Source organism: Coffea arabica, chromosome 5e (assembly GCF_036785885.1).
Source record: "Coffea arabica cultivar ET-39 chromosome 5e, Coffea Arabica ET-39 HiFi, whole genome shotgun sequence".
NCBI lineage: Eukaryota > Viridiplantae > Streptophyta > Magnoliopsida > Gentianales > Rubiaceae > Coffea > Coffea arabica.
This window is the reverse complement of record NC_092318.1, coordinates 40,924,880-40,940,662: the sequence shown is the minus strand read 5'-3', so window position 1 is coordinate 40,940,662 and position 15,783 is coordinate 40,924,880. Positions and strand designations below refer to the sequence as shown.

Genomic DNA, 15,783 nt, shown 5'->3' with positions numbered 1-15,783 from the left:
TAGTAATGGATGAAATTTATACTTCTCAAATAACTTTTTAGGTTGATCACATCTATTAAAAAAATTCAAATATGTTCAACCATACTTCATTGCATACTCCATAATTTAATTCATCCACATTAAGAAAAATCTCCTAAAATCACAAAATCATGGTTGCCACTACCAATGTTTTCAACACCACAACAATCTTGTTCTATTTGGTTTTTATTGACAACCACTTCAATTTTAGCACTACAACAATTTTCAACTAAATCATCCACTTTATAATTGATCTTAACAAACTCAAATATTTGAATTTTTGCTTCAAATAATTCATCAATTACACAAAATTCAGAATTTTTACCTCTTCACGATCGTCAGTCACATTATCATTTTCACCAAAAATTTCACTTGCTTTCTCAACCACATATGAAATTTTCTTTTGAGTCACAAATTTTTCATCTCCATGTGCATCCATAATTTCTACAATGTCTTCTTTCTCTACCTCATCAAAAAATTCTTTTTCTTCTTTCTCGTCACAAATTTTTTCTTTATCAACAAAATCACGATCATAAATTGTACCAAACAATGTATGCAATCCAAAATCATCAATTGAGTCACAATCTTCATAAATTTCTCCATCATCTACATACCTGTCTTTGTCAAAGTCTACTTCCCAAGTATTACCAAATTTTGGAATATAACCATAATGAGGATCTATATCTACTATAAAATCAAAACTATCTTGCCAAAATATACGAGACACATGAGAATGACTAGCAAGTTTTTGAAAAAGCATATCAGACATTGACTTCTCATAATTTGAAAAAAACAATCTTGTCTCTTTTTTTTTTTTTTTTTTCCTTTCTTCTTTTATCATCTGGTTCGCACGATATGCATAAACAATCTGTCCTAAGTGGCATCGCCAAAGATATATTTTCATTGGTTGTTTCCAACACATGTGACCAGACCAATATTTAATATAAGTAGTCATCACTCCAAAATTTTCACCATTAACCTAATCTCTACACAATGGATAAATGGGATCAAGAATCAACTTACCTGTTTGATGAGAATATTCATCTATCATCTCTCCCCTAGCTAATTTCTTGGATTCTATGAAATGTAACCAATTCAAATTCAACAATGAACTTAACTTTGTTTGATTATTCTTGTCCATTCCAATCACCAAATAAATAACCATGGTAGAATTTCTTTCAAATCTTTACAACAACTAGGACTAATTTTGTGTCCTAATTGGCAATAATAATACCACTTGTTGTCACAAAAAAATATGCACAACAAAAGCTATTTTAACACATAAAAAAATGTGGGAAGAGAAGAATAATAAACACACAACTAAATACTTAACGTATTTATTAACTCTAAACGTAACATTGACAATATATACATATGTATATATGCATGTATGTATATATTTTTTTCTTTCTAAAGTACAATATCAGTTTCTGAATCTGTGATGTCCTCTTGCTTTCATCATTTTGTAGGGGAATTTTATATTGTAAAAGTCAGAAACTCCGTGAAGACAAATCAATGTCAATTAATTCTTGAATCAAAAGCTCCGTATTTGGCCCATAAAAACTTGCTTAAGTACATTATCATCAATTTCAATCCAACCATAAATTAGAAATCTAAATTGACATACTAAACACAGAATATAGACCAAGCCAATGAACCTCCCAGCTGATGGCAAGATGTATGAATTATAGTAACACATTAATTATGATATATTGTCTGTCCTGTTGTGGCAAGAAATCAAGAAATTTACAAACGCAATACAAAACGTCAGTGCCCAAAAAGTAAAAGGGAATATGCTACTAGTAAAAATGTTAATCCATTAAATAATAGCAATAATGATAGTAGGATTATTAGCAAGTTTCGTATTCCAGCAACCTGTTAACAATAAATTATTGGCAATAATGAATTCTCGAGAGGAACTGGGAAGGAGCCTAGGACATGCGTCAGACATGGAGACTCATGCTAGCTTCGGCCAACACGTACGAGACATGGAGAAAAATGATTGGGGGATTGAACAAACTAGCCAGATTCAATGCTGCATGAGATAAATTCATATGTTCTTTCTTGACTTTGGAGGAATAAATACAAATTAGGCCGACAACTTGGGAAAGATCTAAGCAGCTGCAGAGTACATTATAAATTATATAATTATATTATGGTACGTGGCATCATATTCCATACCCGCCTATAAAAACCCAAGTTGTGGAATCATGAAAAACTCACCAACTTCCAATACAGGAGGAGGTTTCATCTGGGCTGATCATATTTGCAAAAATGCATGGAGCTGCGAAGGAAGCTGAGATGGGGAGTTCTATTCCTCCATCTACACCTACTGAAGGTGTAACAGTTGATGATGATAATGATGAGATTAATGAGCAAAGCTCCAGAAAATCAACTGCCAACAGCCTCAAGGACCGGAAACTGTCGTGGACTAAGCTCCGCCGTGTCGACTCCCTTAACTTGGAGGCCGGCACAGTTTCCGGCAGACATACCGGCGGCGGCCATGGCAACAGGGTTTGTACTGGCAAATACTATCACTGTTACTCCACTAATCTGTTGCTGTTAATTATTTGCTTTGCCATTTAAAAAACCAGTTTATAAAAAAAAAAAAGGATGTGGAAAAGCCATATTAAAATATAGTAACTGTCTGATTTGACAACTTTTCTAAAGTTTAATATTTATGTTCAGTAACATCTGAAGTGCTTCATTTCTCATAACTTACCTAATTCCTCTTCTTGATTTCTTTGGCTTTTCTTTTCAATCAATTAAGAAATCCATGTTTTTTTGAAACATGTTCAAAAATTTATTTCTAAAATTTGGTTTTTAAGTTCAACTGCTTTTCACTTTTTAAGTGGTAAAAGGAAGGCAAGCTTTTGACTTATAAGAAAGGCATAACCAACAACCAGCCTTAGCTTTTCTTTTCTTTTTTTTTTTTTTTTTGCCAATTGAAATGAGTTATCAAAATCAAACAACAAGAAACATAAAAGTCGAGAAGGGTTTTTTAGTTTTGGAAATTCTATAATAACGAGCTAATTTTTAGCATATATATATCACCAAAATAAATTATATACTTCAATCTGGTATTTAATACGTATTTATCAAATTCATGGTACAGCATCTGGGATGGAAAACGACGCTGAGTTTGGCTTTCCAAAGCATAGGAATAGTGTACGGAGACATTGGGACTTCCCCATTATACGTATATTCCAGTACATTTCCTGATGGAATACATAACAACGATGACCTCCTTGGTGTGTTGTCTCTGATTATCTATACCATGACTCTCTTGCCACTGATCAAATACGTCTGTATAGTCTTGTGGGCAAACGACAATGGAAATGGTAAGCAGTCTACAGAAAAAAAAGAAGTGATGATTAGTGGTTGTTTATTGGTTAATCCTCCAGTTTATTTTGTACATTATGATGATTAATTATCTATTCCATGACTCAGTTGCCATCGATCATGTGTGTCAGAATAGTCTTGTGGGCAAACGACAATAGTAATGGTCAGCAGTTTAAATAAAAAAAATGATAGTAATTAGTGGTTGTTTATTGTTTTTTCCTACTGCTAATTATAATTAATTAAGATAATCAAGATTAGAAAAGTATTTGTTAGGTAAGATGCTGTTGATTCCAGCATTTGTACTTCTTATGTGTTGAAAGATACCTTTTGCCAACCCAGCACAAAACCACGTGCTTGGAATCCCAAGAAGGGTCATTTTCTTAGGTAGAAGGCAACTTTCTGTAGCCTGGGTCTACCCTTAGGTCCCCTACCCTATTATTTCTCTTTGACTCTTACATGAATCAGGCTTGGGGGATCTACAGGAAGGAGGGGTTAGAAGGCAATTTTCTGTAGCCTGGGTCTACCCCTAGGTCCCCTGCCCTATTATTTCTCTTTGACTCTTACATGAATCAGGCTTGGGGGCTCTGTTGGGAAGAGGGCAGGAACGGTTCTTGGCGGTTCACGGCTAAGATTTGGTCAAAAAAAAATTATACAGTCCAAATTTCATTTTATATCTCGATTTTAACAACAAGTGTGGATCCACAAAATTTTGTTCTAAAGTTACACGTTGTTAAAAGTAAGTTACATTATGTGCAAACAAAGTTACGCCGTGTGTAAAATATACATAACTGTCAGGAAGGTTGCACATTTGCACCTGCAACTGATCCTGCCCCTGGTCCGATCTATAGTTTTGTGAGATGATTGATGTAGACATGGGGTGTGTTTGGATTGAGAAGATTTAAAATAAAATAATTTGTTTCATAAATTTCAATCATCTTTTTATTTTTTCAATTTTCTTTTTATCTCACGTACATCACATTACAAAAAGTGCTAGTATAATTAACTCAAATAAATCATCCAAATAAACTCCTATCCAAACAAACTTATATATGTTTGGATATTTTTGACGTGAGACTCTCTACAATAGAGCCCCTTCCGTCTAGAATGGAAGGTTTTAGTTTGTTAGAGTGGAAGCCAAAAAAAAGGCAAGAAAGATATCTGATAATGTATACGCATAAATAAATTGATTGTTATTGTTATTTGGCCATGAGTATTAATGCTCAACATAGGTGTACTTAATATTTTATTCATGTAATATTATAAACATTTTCTTAAAGTGTGATTAAGAAGATGACGATAAAACTAAGTGCTTAAATGATCATGTTTGATTGGTTTTCGAGTATCAATACTCATTATTTTGTCTAAGTTTGTCTACGTATTAATTTTCCTTAGTAAAACTATTTTGTATGTGATTATGACTATAACCAACCTATTATCTGTCTAATTCTTGAAATTCTAGTTAGCTTTTTTATGTTCTAGAAACTTTTTTAGATCTTTGTCAATTTTCGTGCTTTGTGTTATTGGATTGCATATAATTTATCAGGTTAAAAAAAAAAAAACCTCATGAGGCTATAAGAGGGGAAAAACTGCCCCGGAATGGCTCTTGTTTCTCAAAACAGAGATCAAACAGAGCTTATATCTGGTCAATCCAGTCAATGGTCAATTACTAATTTGAACATGATGGTGCACATCTATGTGCAGGGGGGACATTTGCGCTCTACTCCTTAATCTGTAGACATGCAAAGGTAAGCCTAATTCCAAACCAACAACCAGAGGACAAGGAAGTCTCAAATTACAAACTGGATATACCATCCAATCAGTTGAGAAGAGCTCAAAAGGTTAAAGAAACACTTGAAGGAAGCAAAGTAGCAAAAGTCATACTTGTGTTTCTCCCCATCCTTGGAACTTCAATGGTCATTGGTGATGGGATCCTCACTCCTTGCATTTCAGGTCACCGCTCTGCTTCTCTGCACATTACATATATGCACAAATGAGACATTCACTTTCATTTCTTTATCTTTCAACAAAGAATTTTAACTACACGCTTACTACGCGTGTATCATTCTTTGTTGACAATTTAAGTAATGAAAAATCTCAAGTTATGATGCATGAAAAAAAATTGTCTACCTCACATGAATGACAGGTATAGCCCAGTGATCAAGTGCAATTATTCCTCGTTGAGTATGAAAGTGGTCTAAAGTATAAATACATCATGACACAAAGAAAAGGAATTAAAACCATGGGATTCATCGAAGAGAGTCTGAGCTTGGGTGAAACTGAACAAATTGGATGAAAAAGTAAATGAGGCTGGAGTTGATGAGGAGAATTGAAAATAAATGAAGATATAGTGGTAGAATGGTAGCATAACTTTAATAGATACCATGGTCTTAACTAGGCATTTAAGTAACTTAGCAATTTTTATGTGAACCTTTACAAACAGGGGGACTTGAGCTGACATTAACGTTACTATGTTATTCTTTTGAGTCCTGGAAAACTATTAGTATAAAAGGGACGATAATCATTACCACACAAAAAGAGCAAGAAAAATGTTACGCCATTCAAGCAATGTCCTTAATATTGCTACATGACACTAACAGGATGTCAATTGTCCTCACTCTTGCAGTTCTTTCTGCTGTGAGCGGGATCTCATCCCTCAGTCAAGGTAAGCTCTACTGATTTGAATTCTTTTTGGCTTACCTCTATAAACAATCCCTTAAAAAAAGAAAGAAAGAAAGAAAGAAACCCACTAACGTGTTCTTTAACATCAACTTGCAAATTCTACCATCTGATGATCCGCAAGTTTTAGTGAATTTAATCTTTCCTTTCCATGCACAATTAGTATTCGGACAAACTTCGTATAGTATATATGTAGCACACAGTTACCTGAATGGGCATTGAACTTTTTGATTGTCCAGATGCTGTTGTTGGAATATCAATTGCAATATTGATTGTTCTTTTTTCCGTTCAACGCTTTGGCACGGACAAGGTGGGCTTCTCATTCGCTCCAGCCGTCTGCTTGTGGTTCCTATGCGTAGGTTTGACAGGCGTCTATAACTTATTTAAGCATGACCCAGGGGTCCTACGTGCTTTCAATCCAAAATACATATTTGATTACTTCAGAAGAAATGGTAAGAAAGGATGGAAATCCCTAGGTGGAGTTGTTCTATGCATTACAGGTCAGAGGCTAACCACATAACTCGTGTTCATTTTCCCATGTATGGCTACCGTATCCTTACTTGTAAAGAGTTACATGAAACAGGCACTGAAGCTATGTTTGCTGATTTGAGTCACTTTAGCGTGAGGGCCATTCAGGTATATAATAGTCAATTATATATCATTCACCAGCAAACATGCATGTGCTATGCAAGACAAAAACAATTTCTGTGAATGTAATTCTAATTTCTAAGCTTAATGTAAAATGGCAAGAAAATGATCAGCCTATTTCTGAAATTTTCTTCTCTACAAATATCTTCTTGGCTTACCAAAGTTAAAGGTGATCGCTTGCTGGATTTCATACCAATCTTGTAAAAGAAACTGTGTGAGGGAAAACACTGCATGTTCAGACCAGACATGGGAAGATTATTAAAAGATAGAATTACAATTTTTGTGATGCACCAACTGTTTTAGTGTGCTTAATTAACAATGGAGTTGTCTATGAACTTTTTTTATCATAATATTGCAGATCAGTTTCTCCTGTGTGGTGTTCCCGTCCCTATTGGCAACTTATATAGGTCAGGCTGCATACCTCTCGAAGTTTCCTGAAAATGTCCGCAATGCTTTCTATGACTCAGTTCCAGGCAAGTTCTTAGTGCTAGTTTTGCGAGAGCTAATCACATAATTATATGCAGACCTGATGAGTTAACACCCCTATAAATGGTTGATTTCTGTGTTGGAGTAAACAGATTCAATCTACTGGCCCACATTCATTATAGCTCTTGCTGCGGCCATTATTGCCAGTCAAGCTATGATATCTGCAGCCTTTGCAATTATTTCTCAGGCCCTTAATCTAGGTTGTTTCCCAAGGGTTAGAGTTGTTCACACTTCTGCCAAGTATGAAGGCCAGGTTTATATTCCTGAGCTCAACCATTTCATCATGGTGGCTTGTGTTATAGTAACTGCAGCCTTCAGAACCACAGAGCAGATTGGCAATGCTTATGGTAATCTCCATAACTTTGGATAGTGGATTAACTGAATCAAACAATATGCACTCTTTCTCACTATATTACTGGATGTGATCAACTTACATAAGTCTCAGCATTTATTTACATCGGCTATTTAGTGTTCATGCATTCTAAACTTTAGAAATCCACAACTCAGAAATTTTGCACTTCTACGATCTCTTTACCTATCAGATTTATGTTTAATGGAAGATTATATATGTTACTTAATTTATAAAAGGTGAATCATTGCATGTTGCTCTAAATTTTATAGATCTTTTGCAACTATAAATGATTTGTTATTGGTGGTTGGCTTTTTCGCAATCCAATATACACACACACATGGAAACAGACATAGTCTACAAGCATACTTTATATTTTTCAGTATATGAGTTTGCAAGTGTATGTCTCTCTGTCTGTACTCAAAATTTAAAGCAAGCAAGACAGTTTTTCAGAAAAACAGTACTTGCCAAGGAATAGTGGTGCTTCTTAACATGTTTCCTTTTAGATTTGCATAGTCCTACATTTTCTGTTGCATCAAATAAGTAAAAGTAAGCACTAAGAAGCTGTTTTATATCCAGGGAGAGAAGTGAAACATATAACTGATTTTCTGACGCAGGAATTGCAGTGGTTTCTGTAATGGTGATAACCAGTACCCTGGTTACTTTAATTATGACTTTCATATGGAAGGCAAGCATATGGTGGATAGCTCTCTTCTTTGTAGTGTTTTTTTCTACAGACACCATATATCTTTCATCTGTGCTCTCCAAATTCATAGAAGGTGGTTACCTTCCTATAACATTTTCATTCTTCTTGATGACAACTATGGCAATTTGGCATTTTGTCTACAAGGAGCGGTACATGTTTGAGCTCAACAACAAGGTATCGAGTGATTATGTGAAAGACCTGGCGAAAAACCCAGAAATAAAAAGAGTACCTGGAATTGGACTTCTGTATTCTGAACTCGTCCAGGGTATTCCACCAATATTTCCCCACTTCATTTCTAACATTCCATCGGTTCACTCAGTTGTAGTGCTGGTCTCCATAAAGTCTATTCCAATTAATAAAGTGCCACTGGAGGAAAGGTTTCTTTTTCGACAGGTTGAGCCTAGAGATTATCGGGTGTTTCGTTGTGTAGTGAGGTATGGATACAATGACAGAATTGAGGAGCCCAATGTGTTCGAGCAGCAGCTTGTGGAGCACTTGAAGGAGTTCATCAGGCACGAGCATTTTATCCTTGAAGATGCGCGTGCAGAGCAAATGCTTGATCCAGTAAACATCCAAGATTCAGGTTTATTGATGAAAGATGGAAATTCTAAAAGATCCAGTTCACGCACTGTACCTGTCAAGGAATCGCTGCCAGAGGTACAGCAAAGTGCACCCCGAGTCTCAGCAAGTTCCATCCAGTCATTTAATGCCGCAAAATCAACCAATTCCTCGACCCAGATTGTTGCAGTGTCCAACCATCTGGGGGTTGAAGAAGAGCTACAGATTGTGCAGAGAGCCAAGGATCAAGGAGTGTTTTATCTTCTGGGAGAAGCAGAAGTGGTGGCAAAACAAGAATCATCCTTCTTGAAGAAGTTTGTCGTCAATTATGCCTACAATTTCCTGCGGAAGAATGTCAGGCAAGGGGAGAAACGCTTGGAAATTCCTAGGACTCGGCTTTTAAAGGTTGGAATGGTGTATGAGGTTTAACTTCTTAAAAAAACTAAATAACAGCTCTCCTTTGTAGAAAACTACATGAAAAGGAGAAAGTGATCAATTACTCTAATTGACTCCACCAAGATTCAAGCCAATGTAATACAATATAACACATGTATGCTGATGTTTCTCTTATATTTGCTCATCAAAACGTCTTCCTTTTTTCCTTTACCACATTAAGGAAGATATTGACTATAAATAATAAGATTGGTTCTATGCTGAAACCAAAATCCTAAAAATCAACATGGATTACCATAGTAAGGAAAATGCAGAACCAAGCCGGAAAAATTTTACATTAGATCAACAGATGCAACATTGAGGGGGCTCTTCAATTAAGGCAGAATAATCATCAGAAGGCCATATTAGGAGCATTACAAAGCTAACCTCAACTCCAGCCAAGAGCACAAAACCATTACCAGAAAGAAAGAACGAAAGAAAGAGGGCAACATATGTAAGTTTCCTTCTTTATAAATCACTAAAACAGATTAGCTCTAGTAAGAGAAGTGAAATATTTCTCAGAAACCTCTCTGCATGCATTTGTCACCGCATGCCAAATACTCAAAGCATTTGGAAATCAGCACTATCCCAAATCCTGAATTGTGGAATAGGAAACAGTGTTAGCTTTTCTAAGGAAACATTCACAATAGAACATAGCAACAAACATGAATGAATAAACATATAAATTAGCAACACATCCACAATCCCATTTTACAGCAGCCCACCTAAAGGCTCTTGCCTCCACAGAAACCACCAATCAGCCCTTAAACTCCATTCAGGTGTTGGTACTACACATTTATCAACTCCATACATTCTTTTTTCAATTTCTCAACAGCATTTTCTTCAAATTCCAATGCCCAAGAAATATCTATATCAGTCTCCGATGACTACAAAAATCAAAATGGGATTCTGCAAAATCTACTTATTCACCTCAAAAACAGCCTTAACTGTAAAGAATTCGGTTCAGTACTTTCATCAAACATGTGTTGGACTATCACTTAAAAATAACTATATTATTACTATATGACAGAGGAGACTCACCGGCTGTTGATCAACTCATGTCGCACGAATTGCATAGGAAAAATGTGGTCAATTGAAGGCGTGAATCAGTGAGGTCTTTTATACTTGTCCATATATTGTATCCCTAAAGGGAAATTTGCGGTTTTTCTCCTACTGAAGGCGTGAATTGCATACGAGATTTACGATGACGTTTTTATTCCCTTTTTTGGGGGGAAAAAGAATTTGTTATTGAAAATTAAAAAAAAATACTTAATACTGATGTAACGGTGAGATGTTTTGATCGAAATAAAAGAATTGATATTGCAGCTCAAGTATTTATTTTTCTTAGTTATAATATGTATATCCCTTTTTTGCCTTGTTTTCTGTAAAAACAAATACCACACACTCACTATTTGGAATTTCACATAATTTTTTCCAAATTCTCTTAGAAGGCATTTCTTCTTATTTTTGGCACATGATTTAGTTTGGATTTTTATGCATCAATAATCTCCATGCTTTTAAATCTTTTCTGTTTTTGTGTGAAGAAAAAACTTCGATAAATAAGTTGAAATGAAAATGGATAGAATTTGAATACAAACCATATAAGAAATTTTTTTTAACAAGATAACAAAATTACGAACTGAAAACTTTATGCTGGCCTTTGTATCAATTAATTTATAGTCCAGGTTAAATGAAGTTTACTGCATTTTTGATTGGTTGTACACCTTAAGTAAATAATGAGTACAATAAAAGGATAATTTGTAAAGGTGATTAAACGTTTTTCAAATTTCCCATGTTGTTTTTTCGAGAACAGTCTTTTAAAAGTCAATTTTGTATACACTATCATAATTGAATGCATAACAAAGATACAAAATTTAAATTTCAAATTCAATTTATTTTAGATTAATTATCATGCATTCAAACTTGATAGTGTATATACCGTTAATATATATAAAATTAATCTATCTTTTAAACGACACCTCGTACTTATTGTTTGTCCTAAATAATTTTGGTATTTTTTAAACTCTGTTTTATGTTTTCTTTCTTTTCTTTTCTTTTCTTTTTTTTTGTGCGCAAGAAGTTAAATGAATCGAAAAAGTATACAAGTAGTAAGGTTAATTATGTCTAAAACCACATTAGTTAATCTCAACAAATTCGTTTTTTTTTTAAGTAATGAAGTTCATAACCTGCATATTCAAAAGTTGGCATTATATATTAGGATACATATTTGGTTTTCAAAAGTTCACAACCACGACATGTTTATAACATTAGGATATACATTCAAAAGTTGACAATCACGACAAGTTGAAGGCGCTGCAATGATTGTAAGACTAGTAACATTTTGTGAACCAAGTTAAGGATCATAGTAACTTTTGAAATGTACTTTCTCCGTCCCATTGAAAATGTTTTATTTTCTCTTTTTTGGTTGTCTCAAAATATCTATTGTGTTTGACATTTCTAATTATTTTATACTCTAAAATTTCCTTCATACCCTTCATTAAGGGTTAATTCCTTTTTGTCCCCTCAAACTATACACGAAATCCCACTTCAGTCCCTAAACTTCAAAATGGGACACTTAAGTTCCTAAACTACAAACTATATTCCAGTTAAGTAAAATCGGTGATGGAATCAAAAAACTTGACGGTGTATTAGGAGTGTGAACAGCACCCTCCTATAGCATGATTGTGTAAGTGGTACAAACCAAAAAAAATAGGGACATAAAAGTAATTTCATCTTCTTCTTTTTTTGTCTTTTCCTTCTTCTTCATTCCTTTTTCTTTTTTCTTTTTTCTTTTTTTCTTCTTCCATCATGCCCTTTTCTCAACTTTTTCAACCAATATCAAGAAAAAAAGGATGGAGTTCACTAAAAAAAACCCAACCAATTGATGCAGTAGACAACCTCCTTTCCTTCCCCCATAGTTGTCGTTCACCCTCTAGTTTTTCTTCCCTAAGTAGCATTATCACCAACAACAGTAGCCTTTTCATCGGATCCGAAGTGCTGCCGAAGTTTGACCCGACCCAAGTGGTAGAAGTGTTTGTTTGTGATAAGTATATATCTTACATGTTTTTAAGTGTGTTTTATTAGTTAATTTTGGTGTGTTTTAGTCACTTTTATAGCTAATTAACTAGGATTTTAGTGAAAATGTATATTTTGTGGTTTAAGTGGTAAAAATTGCATTTATATGAATTTTAATGGTGAAAACTTCATGTTTTTATAAGTTTAATGATTCAATCATCAAAGGGAGTGAATTGAGAACATATTTGGATGATTATTAATGATTTGAAATAGTTTAAAGAAGACATAAAGTGCAAAGATGAAATGCAAGCAAGAACAAAAGAAATGCAAGTTTTCCAGATTTGACACATCATGGTATTTCAGCTATATCTTGAGCTACATGCATCAGATTGAGGTGATTCTTATATATTTTGAAGTTAAGAGATAGATCTACATTTGGTAAGAAGACATCAAAGTCTAGCTTACTCGTTTTCCTTGTCAAAAAGTCAAAATACAGAAGTACATGTGCATGGTCGAAAGCTGAAACATAGCTCTGACCAGCCAAGAGTATTTTGGCCATAACTCAGCCCACAGAGCTCGAAATTGGATGATTCATGAAGCATTGGAAAGCTAACTCAAAGGGCTACAACTTTTATGTTTTGCACAAGAGTTAGTTTGGCTTCCATCATTGAGAAAATAGTAGTTGAAATGGAGTTAAATTTGCAGATTCGAATACGCGAGATGGCAATACGCTACCTTAAGTCGCGTATTCCTGAGGCCGTGTTTTGCACAAAAGTTAGTTTGGCTTCCATCATTGAGAAAATTGTAGTTGAAATGGAGTTAAATTTGCAGATTCGAATACGCGAGATAGCAATACGCTACCTTAAGTCGCGTATTCCTAAGGTCGCGTATTGTAACCTGCATTCTACGACTTGCTCAGTCACTTGCTCTATTTTCACACTACTTTCCAAACAAGAATTTCGGCTACACATTGATAGAATGTGAAATTGTCATCCAAATTATAATTATTTTCCCCTTGATTTTAGCTAAATATTATTTTAATTGTCGGATTCTACTTATATTTGATATTTTGTGCTTCTTTCAGGAGCGGGAATGAAAAGTGCTTAAATGAAGATTTTCTAGTGAAAAACATCTAACGCTTGCATGTGGGCATGCCTAAACTCACTGCTCAAAGCCGAAAAGTCGGGATCTCACGCGTACAGAGGCAATTTCCAAAGAATTGTGGATTCCGAGTCCGAGGCAATGCTGGAATAACTATTGCCTTTTTCTAGTTAACAGTTGAGTACTATTAGGAAATCATTCTTTTTAGGAATCTGTTAGATAAGGAAAGTTGATATAGATTAGAATTCTGGACTATTACGAAGTCAGTAGCGTGAGTTTCTCTTTGGTGGGCCTGGCCGCACAAGAGACAGGAGGCATCAGCTTTTCTTTATGCTTTTTGGAGAGAAAACGGGGGAACAATTCGGAGGTACTTAGGTCTTTTACTTTTTCCTCCTTAGCACTTTTGGGAGGAAAAACGATGGAAAAGCTTGGAACAATTTTTTGCATGGCTTGTTCTCTAATTATGGAGAACTAAATCCCTAATTCTAGTCAAGGGGGCAACTGACGATTTGGTTCGACAATTACTGTGAGATCTAAACCATTTTTAATTGTTTCTTTCATTTCTTGGTATTTATATGTTTCCTGCTTTTAATTGTTATAGCTCTTGTGTATGATTGATTAGTGCGCAATAATTAATTATTCATATAGGCTATTTTGCTAAATAGGGGTAATTGAATCTGTAATTGTTCGATTATCTCTATCTCAGTAGCAACTGGCGTAATTGGGTTTATGTCAGAGAAACGAACGATATAACTTAAACAAACCCTCGTAGCGTGTTTGTTAGTTAGAATTAGACCTTTCTAATTATTAATGCAATCTAAAAATTAAATCCTACGGTCGTATCTAGGGTTGTTTTTTGGTTAGAGAAATAGTTAACGGTCGTACCTTAACTATCGAGAAATTAAGGAAGAGTTGATTGTTTATCGCGTGCATGACAACTATAACCAATCTATTAATAAATGTTGGAATTATATTTGAATCGATGATCAGTTATATGAACCATTTCTGAAGTGTACCCTTGTTTAGAGTTCTCCCAATTATTTCTTTTAATTAATTATTTTCTATATTTGATTTATTTAGTTCATTAGCATTTAATTCCAAACCCCCCATTTATCTCGACTTGAAAGGAAATAAATTTCTCCCTAGTTCCTGAGGAGACGACCATGCTTGTCATTGTCTATTAGTTAGTGAATTTTAGTCAGATAATGAATTCGGGTTTATCGGATTAAACAAACTCTTCGGGAATAGGGTGAATCAAGTAACCTATTGCATACCTAGAGTCCCTGCTCCAGTACCTAAAATTGATTATTGACTACTTTTGGTGGCAATTAGGTTTCATTTATTATTATTGCACAGGTTCGGCACCTGTCAATTTTTGACGCCGTTGCCGGGGACTGGTGCCTGATTAATTTGTTTCTTTTTGAGTTCATCTTGTTTTCATTTTTTTTATTTTTCTCTTATTTTTTTATATATAGTTTATGGCTGCTAACATTCCGTACTTTGGTGATAGACAGGATTTTATTTCTAGAAGGGGTTATGAGACTCGTGTTTTTTCTAATGATCAATGGGCTGTTGCAAATTGTGGAACTTATTTTGCCTTAGATCATTCAATCGACATATGTCCTGCATTTCAAGATGGTCTAAGTGCTCCAATCGATACTTTTGAAAATTTTTCACCTCAATATCAAACGTGATATGACCCTTATTCAAACGGGTATGATCAAGAATAGTGGGATGATTCCAATTTTAATTATGAACAAAGGCCAATAGATTTTCAACAGCTAAAGTCTCAAGAACCGTCATCCATGTCAGGTATGTCTCTTGAAGAAATAGTTGAATTAATAGCTACTAACACATATCAATTGCAACAAGAGACACATCAATTGCAACAAGAGACACATCAATTTCAACAGGAGACACAAAGGTTGATTAAAGAGGAAAAGGCCTTTAGGTCATCTTTATGCTCATCGTCCAAAATCGTCAGGCCAAAAAGGAAAATTTCAAGTACAATGCATAATTTAGACTACAAAGCGGGGGATGTGAACTAAATTGTCTAAAAGATGAAAAAAAATTGAATGTCTACTTGGTTGAGACTTCGAAATTGATATCACAATCGGATTCAAATACAAAAGGTTAGTATGCATTAATAAAGGGGGAAAATTATGGGAATTGCTGTCGATAAGTTTCTTGCCTTTTCTTTCAATATTATTTCACTCAATAAAACCTTCAAGGCCATTGCAAACCTTCATGGAAGAACCCATACCAACACATCCAAAAACAAATTTCAAGCTTCAAGTTGAAATCTTTTCTAACTTCTTGATGCATGTTTTATCCTTGAAATCTTTGATATTGAAAAGAAACATAGAAAAGTAGGAAATTGGATGATGGCTAAAGCAGGTGGAGATCAGCCATGATAGAAAAGAGGGGAGAGTCAATATTAAGAATGGATTAG

General features: G+C 34.6%; 1 protein-coding gene and 1 long non-coding RNA gene across 3 annotated transcripts; one reads left to right on the top strand and one right to left on the bottom strand.

Annotated features, from left to right (window-relative positions):
• The first annotated feature begins 2,189 nt into the window (after nucleotides 1-2,189).
• LOC113743445 (potassium transporter 5) lies at nucleotides 2,190-9,369 on the top strand. Its single transcript, XM_027271449.2, has 9 exons — nucleotides 2,190-2,532; nucleotides 3,134-3,359; nucleotides 5,062-5,310; nucleotides 5,984-6,022; nucleotides 6,276-6,536; nucleotides 6,620-6,672; nucleotides 7,043-7,157; nucleotides 7,263-7,517; nucleotides 8,137-9,369. Exons 1-9 carry the CDS (start codon nucleotides 2,293-2,295, stop codon nucleotides 9,210-9,212), a joined length of 2,514 nt encoding a protein of 837 aa, XP_027127250.2. The 5' UTR covers nucleotides 2,190-2,292; the 3' UTR covers nucleotides 9,213-9,369.
• LOC140006570 (uncharacterized) lies at nucleotides 2,932-10,526 on the bottom strand. Of its 2 annotated transcripts, XR_011814265.1 has the most exons (4): nucleotides 10,257-10,526; nucleotides 6,244-9,810; nucleotides 5,242-5,327; nucleotides 2,932-3,368 (listed from the first exon to the last, which is right to left on the bottom strand). It is a non-coding gene; the product is annotated as an uncharacterized lncRNA (long non-coding RNA). The 2 variants fall into 2 exon arrangements; XR_011814264.1 differs by lacking the exon at nucleotides 2,932-3,368 and having other exon boundaries at nucleotides 4,940-5,327.
• Nucleotides 10,527-15,783: the final 5,257 nt, after the last annotated feature.